At 39.4% G+C, this 9,463-nt stretch overlaps 1 protein-coding gene across 1 annotated transcript; it reads left to right on the plus strand.

Annotated features, from left to right (window-relative positions):
• The first annotated feature begins 5,503 nt into the window (after nucleotides 1-5,503).
• LOC131231303 (F-box protein At3g07870-like) lies at nucleotides 5,504-9,117 on the plus strand. Its single transcript, XM_058227450.1, has 2 exons — nucleotides 5,504-6,793; nucleotides 8,731-9,117. Exon 1 carries the CDS (start codon nucleotides 5,626-5,628, stop codon nucleotides 6,766-6,768), a length of 1,143 nt encoding a protein of 380 aa, XP_058083433.1. The 5' UTR covers nucleotides 5,504-5,625; the 3' UTR covers nucleotides 6,769-6,793; nucleotides 8,731-9,117.
• Nucleotides 9,118-9,463: the final 346 nt, after the last annotated feature.

A 9,463-nucleotide genomic window follows, 5' to 3' on the forward strand; every position in this document is an offset into this window, starting at 1 on the left:
GACACATCGTCATTTTATCCCATCAAGTGAGGATTGAACTCTAACCATTGAAAACTTCCTAGGACCCACTGCCATGTTTATTTTCCATCCAACCTGTTCACAGGGTCACATAAACCTGTAAGAAGGGAAAACATAAATATCAGCTTGATCTAAAACTTTTGTGGTCCCCCACATGTTTTCAACAGTAGGCTATAAATCCCTATTACTCATGTGGTGTGATCCACTAGATCCTTTGATATGTCTCCTTTTCGAGCCCACCGTCATTTGAATGCTAAGGGCCTGTTTGTTTTTCAAAGAAATGGGAAATACTAGGGAAATAGTAATTATTACAATTTCACTGCGTTTGAAAATTCACGAGAATTTGTGCCCGTGAAATTGGTTCAAAAGATATAATTTTAAATTTTGAACTGCAAGGTAATGCGAATGATATATCCATTCCGTCAGTCTATTTTATTACAATATTTTGGAGCATGAGACAAAAAATGAAGCAGATCCAACACTCAAGTGGCCCACGCCAAAAGAAACAGTGGCCTTACAAAGTTTTTAACGGTAAGTATTTGGTAAGTATTCGATTCCCTTTTTTATATGACGTGATCCAATTGAGTATTGGATATGCCTCAATTTTCTACTTATGCTATGAATTCAACTGGAATAATGGGTGAACGGTGTAAATGAGAGAAATGCATCACAGTGGGACCCATAGATATTTTGTAATATTCTTGGTTTTTGTGTAAAAAAGTAAGTAGCCAAATCAGGTAAGTTGTAAATGTAGCTGCAAGTAATTATTACTTTTTTACACTGCGTTTACCATTTCACCGGACAATCAAACACGCCCTAAGACCCTCCTTTTCTTAGCATGCTGAATGCTAAGACCCACCATCATTTTATCCCATTAGGTGGGGATTGAACTCTAACTGTTGAAAACATTCTAAGACCCACCGTCATGTTTATTTGCCATCCAACTTGTTGACAAGGTCACATAAACTTGTAAGAAGGGAAAACATAAATATCAGCTTGATCTAAAACTTGTGGTCCCCAACATATTTTCAATGGTAGGCTATATATCCCTACTACTCATGTGGTGTGGTCCACTTTATCCTTTAATATGCTTCTTTTTCGAGCCTCTGTCCTAATATAATCTAGAGAAACTGATGGACGGGATAGATTTATCACAAACGTCGATTTATCACAAACGTCATACTGGACTCCACCTAGCTTCCTATAGCATAGGGATAGAGATGGCATTAATTGAGAAGAGGTAACATTAAATGAAGAGAGATAGAGACGAGGAAGACTCTTTTTCGCATAGAAAATTGGATGAGGAGACAAGCAGTTGATGTGTGATGTATTTGAGTAATGCACTGTATGTATAAAAAAACTTAGTTTATTAATTAGGCAAGGTTCTTTGTAAGCATGTGAATGACATTAAATTATTATTTTTTGTGATCAATATTATGATATATTTATAATAGAAAAGTAAGTTGTTAAAAATTCATTCTAACCATTCAAATTCAACTTGCATTTATGGATTCAATTATGAGGTTCATTTATTAATTTTTTACAAATAAAATATAATTAGTACGTCATATTTAATGAACAGTATAGATCTTTGGCACATATTCTTGTCATACCTATATAAAACTTGATGTAACATACTCTATCATAAGTAGGCATTATATGTAAATAAAGAAAGATATTTATGTAATTTAATGCATAGCTAGTTGGACCAATTTGTGTGTGTGTGTGTGTGTGTAGGGAAAAGGTACTATGCGCTCGACATCACGATAAGCTCGAGTGAGGTCGAGCTGTGTGGGCCCCACCGTGATGCGTGTCGACCATCAACACCGTGCATTTGATGGGTCCCCTCTAAATTATCGGATATCCCAAAAATCAGCCGTATACGGAACTCAGGTGGGCCATACCATCTAAAATCATGTGAGGACATCGTTAAAACATTTAAAAGCACTTGGTGGGGCCCACCTGAGTTTTGAATGCTGCTAAAACTTGATCTAAACCCTCATCCAAGTGGGACACACATAATGGATGGGCTGGATTTGCAAACCACATCTCGGTGGGCCCAAAAAATGATTATGAATGTTTTAATGGTGCACGGCCCCTCCCCACTTCTGTATGTGGTGTGGCCCACACAAGTCACGGATTGACTTGATTTTTGAGACCTAGGCCCACGATGGAATGGTGCATCTGACTGATTGGGTAGATGTTCGAAACGCATCACGATGGGGCCCACACAGCTCGACCTCATGGGACGGACAAGTGAGGTCGAGCGCATAGTACCTTTTCCCTATATATATATGGAATCAATTCTTCCTACCTATTCAATTCGATGCGGAACTATCTTTTTTTTAAAACCAAAATGGCAATATAAGTAGGGGTGTCATCGGCTTGAGTTGGCCCGTCAAGCATACAGGTTGAGCTCGAGCTTAAATTTCAAGCCCCTTTTATAAAATAAGATGGACTATGAAGTCCAAAAGTCCGTTGGTCTGGCCTAGGCTCTTTAGGGTTTATAAGGTATTTCCTTAGTTGGGATTAGGTGAGGGGATGAGTGAGCCCTTGACGATGGGCTTACCTCAATGTATGCGTTGTACATGGATGTTGTTCATCTGTTTCTCATTTTAGGGCATGACCCCAAAAAATGAGATAGATCCAAATCGCAGGTGGACCACACCAGATAGACAGTGGTGACTAAACACCCATAGTTAAAAATGTCCTAAAGCCCACTCGAATGTTTATTTGTTATCCAACTTGTTGATAAGGTCATGTTTATTTGTCATCCAAGTTGTTGATAAGGTTGCACAAAGGAAAATACAAATAGCAACTTTATCAAAACTTTTGTGGTCCTTCAAAAAATTTTAATGGTGCGAATTCAAGCTCTATGTGGTTTACCTTAGATTTGGATCTATCTCATTTTTTGGACCATGCCCTAAAATGAGCTAACAAAACGGATGGACAGCATGAATATACAACATGCACATCGTGGTGGGCCCAATGATCAAGGCCTCACCCATTAAGCTTCTACCTTATTAATCAATGTTAGTGAGGAGAGAAGGGGTTGCTAGCTCGGGTGGGTCCCACCATGGTGTTTATCTCAAGTTCACCCTGACCACAGGTGTGTCACCTCATGTTATGCTTAGGACCCAAAACTCAGCTACATCTGCGTTTAAAATAGGTCACATGATTGTAAACAATGTACAGGACAATGTTCGCCCTCCAAACCTTTTTCCCTCGTATGGCCCACTAGAATAACGCATGGGGCTGATGTTTAGTCTCTAGGCCTAAGTTTGAGTGTGGTATCAAATGATTGAAGTAGATTTTATATAATCATTACACGGTAAGTATTAAATATCAAAGTTGGAAGTCTTTCTCCTAACTGATTCGCTCGGAGTGGCCCCACCTAAACCACGACCTTTTTTTTTTTTTGCCATATACCTATTATAGTATTACACATCTAATGGTTGAAGTGGATCTCACATAGACATCAAAGTAAGCCTCTTAAATAGGGGTGTCAATGGGTCAGGCTTGGTCCTACCAAAATTAGAATTTTCAATAGGCCAATAGCCCAATCCAAAACAGTTCAAAATTTGAGCCGAGACCAACCCGAGGCCCCGCCTCGTTGACAGCCCTACTCCTAAAAATAAAGAGTGGGCGTCCTAGGAGAGTTATCATAATGCACATTTCTAGTGATACATTACAAGGAAAAGGATTTATCTCACGGGTAATTTCTTTGGAAAATGTGGTCAGTGTCTTGGCTGAGCTCCACCTGTAAAATCCATATTGTCACACCATGTTATGTCTATGGTGTAAAACACAGCACTATTCGTAGTTAAGAGTAGGGGTGTACATCTAGCCTCAGCTCTACTCGGTTCGGCCACTAGTTGACCTCAGCTCGGCTCGGTCCTCAAGCCTGACCGGCTAGCTCGGCTCAGTTCAGTCAACATCTCGGGCCGAGTTTGACCCAAGATCGAGCCAAGTTTTTCTATGCGGCATTTCCACAAATACTTGGACAGCACTTTCAAAATCCCATTGTCTGTAAAATAACAGCAAAGGTTGTTCAAGTATTTTATCAAATACCTTCCAAGCAACATAAAAATCCAAAAATAATAATAATAATAATAATAATAATAATAATAATATTTGTTTCATATGCATACCTTCCTTGCCATTGGCCACACTTCGTTGAGTCATTTCATCAAACACTTGGTGAGCAAAATCAATATCAAAGTAACTGGGTCACCAAACTAGTTCAATTCGAGTTGGATTCGAGCTAGGTTTGATCCGAGTCGAGTCAAGCTGGGACCAGCTCAAACTCATTTTCAAACTCAAAAAATCAGCTCAACTCAGCTCGAACTCAACTTCAAACCAAGTTGAATCGAGCTTTTTCGAGTCGAGTCGAGCGAACTAACCGAGCTAGCTCGGTTCGTGTACACCCCTAGTTGAAAGTGGGTCACACGTTTCAAAATAGGGTAAGGCTTACCATCCCAACTATTTTGGTTGCCGTAGCCCATATGAATTACGTATTGGCCTGATTTTTTATCCCTTCAATAACTATTGGTGTGGAATTTAATGCCGTGGCCCATATGAATTTCGTATTGGCCTGATTTTTTATCCCTTCAATAACTATTGGTGTGGAATTTAATGCCGTGGCCCATATGAATTTCGTATTGGCCTGATTTTTTACCCCTTCAATAACTATGGTTGTGGAATCTAATGGTTGAAGTGGATTTTATATAATCATTATAGTTGGTTATATAATAATCAAGGGTATACCTGTCTTGCAACTATCTTCTTTGAGGTGGCTCACCTAAATCATAGTTAAGCTTGATTTTGTGGCCCTAAACTAGATTACACATGGTACAAGGAAATCTCATATGCTTATCACAACGGGCCTCTAAATAATCAATGACTTGCATCTCTTTTTTCTTATTTTATTTTATTTTATTATTATTTTTTTATTTATTTGTTTTTTGCCTAGGTATAAAATTTTCAGGGCAAGTTGGGCTGAACCTTTTTTTTTTTGGGCATGGCATGTCCGGGACACGGATTTCTTGCAAAAGCCGAAATTCATGCGAGTGAAAACCTAGGGGACCACTTGTTTGTGAGAAATCAACTCAGCCCATCTGTTTTGTGAGCTCATTTTAGGACATGTGACCAAAATTGAACAGGATCGTTTTCTGTTCTCAGTTCATCCCGGTACTGAACCGTGTAAATGACATTTAAACATCATTGTATATCCAGGGAGGTTTCTACTGTAGAAATTTCTCTACCTGCCTTTTCCTTTAGTGCGGCCCACTTGAGTCTTGGATCACGCACACTTTTGGTCAAGTCTTAAAATGAGCCCAAAAAACGGATGGGCGTAATAGACTTCTCACAAACATCACGGTCGGCCCTACCTATGTTTCCAGTGCAAGAACTTCCTGCGAACGGCTTTAGCAGGAAATCCGCGTCCAAAGGCGAAGGTCCGACTTTTACAGAGGTTGCTAACGCATTACGCATTTGGTGGCATTCCAAGACAAAAACGCAAAAAACAAACCGTTTTTGTTTTTTGTTTTTATTTGAAATACATATCAAGGCATTAAATTTAGGATTTCTGTAAATGAAGAGGAAGAAATGGAGAGTTCCGGATATCAGAAATTCGCGTCCGATATTAGGGTTTCAGCGAAAGAGATGAAGAAGAGCAAGATGCATGATCTTCCAACGGATATCATGGTTAAAATCTTTTCAAGACTCTCTGTAAAATCTCTCTCCAGGCTCAAGTGCGTATGCACCTTCTGGCGCGCGATAATCTCTGATCCTGATTTCTTGTCCACACACCATGATCGAGCTGCAAGGGAACCTCTCTTCCTATTCTTTACACTCAGTCAAGAAGACAACGAAGGTTTATGTAACATCCACCTATCCTCAGTAGACCAGCAGGGAAGGGTCCTAAACACCTTCACAAACAAGGTTGCCGGTTTCGTGCACTCATTGCATACCTGTGCTGATTTGGTGTGCTTCGCCGGAAGGAACCGCATCTATGTATGCAATCCAAGCACTGAAGAATTTGTAACCCTTGGACAGGCTTCAAAATGGACTTATTATCCCCGTTATGCGTTGGGTCTCGGATATTCGTCTTCCTCCAAGGCATACAAAGTCGTCCATTTGTTCACTTATTATGTAAGTGGCAATGAGGTAGGTCATCTCAGAATAGGATGTGAGGTTTTTACTATAGGTTGCACCGATTCCTCATGGAGAAGAGTTGAGGATTGCCCGTATAATGTCTTTGGCTTATGCCCTCCGCCTTTCGTCGAAGGATCCCTACATTGGCTTATTAGTGGTTACTCCGATGATGAAGTTATAGTTTCATTCAATGTCGATAGAGAAGAGTTTAGAGTGGTTCAGCATCCAGAATTCTGTTCCAGTTCCAATTGCCGCAGGGGGCCGTCGCGATTGGTGGAGTTGGGAGGGTGTTTGTGCCTGCTAGAACATATTCAACTGTTGAAATTCAACATATGGACGTTGAAGGACTACAAGAATCACATTTGGGTAAAGGAACATACTGTCAACTTTCCACCCCAGCCTAGTGGTTACTTCTTTGTCAATCCTAGAGCCATTCGAAGTGATGGGGCAATCTTGATGGAGATGCCTCATGAAAGTTTGGATTACTACGAGCCAGAAAATGGGAATCTTACTAGGGTTGACAGAATTGAAGTGGAGCGAGGGTTCCAATTCAGCTATTATGTAGAAAGTTTCTACTCATTGGGAAGTAGATGATTTTCTTGATCTTTCTATCTTCAAGGTTAGTTTCCTTTATTCAAAGGAGATCACCATGCCTTTTATGATTCAAATTACTATGCTACTAAAGGCTTCTCATAACTCTTCTTTCTAGGAATCTGTGTGTGCATTTGTATGTGTGATTTACATTCCCCATGAAATATTTAAAATTTCAATGATATAGTTGCATTCATATTTGTACTACTCTTAGCAAATTGTCTTGTTATATTTTTCCTTCCTTTTTCATTTTTTCCATATTCAACACGGTCAGGTCCACCAGAGAAAAAAAGGACAACCATAAGTCCTCAAATTCTCCTAAGGGCATTTAAATAATTTAATTACTGTGTTTTTTGTCTTGCAATTTCAAGAGGTTAAGTGTAAGAGTTACAGCAATGAGAAAGGGGGCATTGTTTGAGGCCTGGGTACTCTCGAATTCCCAGTGGTTAACTTATTCTACAAGGCTGCATGTGTGGCCCACCAGGGTATGTGTATGGCATCCAATTTGACCAGAAGATTCACCCCACCCTGAAAGTTGGATGCCAAAAAAAAATTCAGGCCGATCCAACTAATGATTTTATGGGTCTAATTTTAAGGTGATCTCATCATCATGACGGGGATTACATAATGCATGGTTGGACCACATATGCACAACACGGTGGGCTCCACTATAGAAAATATTTGACAAACATCCAAAAACTTCGAAATTCACATAGTGGCCCACATCATGGTTGAATTGGCTTGATGAACAGGTTAGATGCCATACACACACCACAGTGGGCGTGAGGTGCAACACATCTAGAATAAATTATTGTCCCATGAGTTGTAGAGGAACCGGTCTCACATTGTTAGACATATATTTCATCTAAGAACTGATCATCCATAGGCAAGTGCACCACAAACTTTTGATGTTGTGACATCTTAATGCCAATATTCCACCTGTTAGGAAATAAGTATGCGAATATGATACATCCCATGATGAAGATCACTTTTCAAAAAAAAAAAAAAAAAAAAGGTATAATCTGCTCACTAGGTGGGCCAAGCTTGTATGTTGAGTCGACCCATTTGTTGTCTGTTGATTCCAACTCTATGGTCTGTCTGATGAGCAGATCGGCCCGATTTTTGTGCTGGGTGGTTGTCATAGTGGGGCACATTGTTTTAATGGTACCAATTGCTATTCAAGTGGCATGCTAAGTGGGAAAGATGGTACAATACCACAAGTTGTGGTACCCTTTCCTATAGGTGATCAATTCTCCTTTCATTATATCCAATAAATAGTGTCATTATGGTTGAGGTTTCCAAATTCGAGATCCTACAAGACTTAAGTCTAGGAGAAGACCCGGTTTAGATTGTTCATCCAAACAGTAAAGAGGATTGTGGGGTGATGGCCTCAGATCCTAGGCCATTCGGGTCAATGAGGAGAGACATGGAACGGAAGAGGACACCGACGTGCAAGCTATAAGAGGAGAGGCAAGCAGTCAGCAACACTGAAGGGGTGGATTTTCTCTGGGATGGTAGGAATCCAATCATAAAATATTTGGCATTTTTCTCTAGACTAATTGCAGTTGTATGAATCCATACAATGGCTTTTCTCTCCTCACTTGCCATCTGCTAGATATGTGCATATATCTTTGTATGTTCTTAGTGTTATTTTTTATGTTCTCAATGTATATGAGTTTCATTTACTGATTGTTGAGTGTGTCGAACATGTATCTCTGGATGTGTTCGGTATATGTTTCTTTTCATCATTAATAAAGCCTTTAGACATACAATGAATCTTCAGTAAAGGAGACAAGTCCAAAGTTTGACTTAAAAACACATCCATTTTCGAAATGGTTAATAACTTGGAAGCTGTTATTTTCTTTACTCAATTCCTTCATCTCTGTTTCGAAATATCCTCCTGTACCTTTGAAAGTTTACATATTTTCTTCATACCCTTACTTGGTTTCCTCATCTCTTTTCCAGTTGCAGGGATATTACTAGCTTGAACTACTTTGTCCCAAGAGTTTTCATGGACTATCTGCATCTCCTGACCCAAATTGGAGCTTGGATGCCCACATCTCAGAGCTAAATGTCTTAGAACTAAAGGTCATTGGTTCTGTGTGCTTGCCCACTGTCAACAAAATTGAAGTTTCCATAAGAACTCTTGCTTCTCGTTTGTTTAATTTATTCTTGCTTGGTGATTGACTTTAAAAAAAGAAAAGGAAAAGAAAAATAAAAAAATAAAAAATCCAGCTGCTTGATGTGGTGACTTTTTTAACCTTGTAAGAAGATAATGAATGCTTTTATTTTATTGAATTGTTTGTTTAAAATGATTGTACTTGTGGAATCTAAGCACAGAAGAATTCATAACTCTTGCAGAAGCTTCACGAGCTCTAATTATTCTGGGATGTATAAGATAGGTCTCAGATGTCCATCGTCCGCCCAAGGAACATAAGTCCCCTTTGGGATAAGGGAAATGAGACTGAAGATTTTAAAAATCCGTTAACTTGTTAAATACATGGATTTACATTGGATTTGGATTTGACAAATCCGAAGTCCACTATTTGGGAATGAAGCTTCAACTCCTTGGATTCAGGGGCATTTATTGCCAGAGAATAACTTTATCCCCTTTTAAGCAAGTCTCTCATTTTGTGCATTCCACAATTCCCTGTCCCAACTCCCTCATCCCTAACAACCCATATGCATGCCTATTTGT

Source organism: Magnolia sinica, chromosome 17, assembly GCF_029962835.1.
Source record: "Magnolia sinica isolate HGM2019 chromosome 17, MsV1, whole genome shotgun sequence".
NCBI classification, from domain to species: Eukaryota; Viridiplantae; Streptophyta; class Magnoliopsida; order Magnoliales; family Magnoliaceae; genus Magnolia; species Magnolia sinica.

Excerpts from the sequence above, each read along its gene's own strand:
- LOC131231303 (XM_058227450.1), top strand. The coding sequence starts at position 5,626 with ATGGAGAGTTCCGGATATCAGAAATTCGCGTCCGATATTAGGGTTTCA.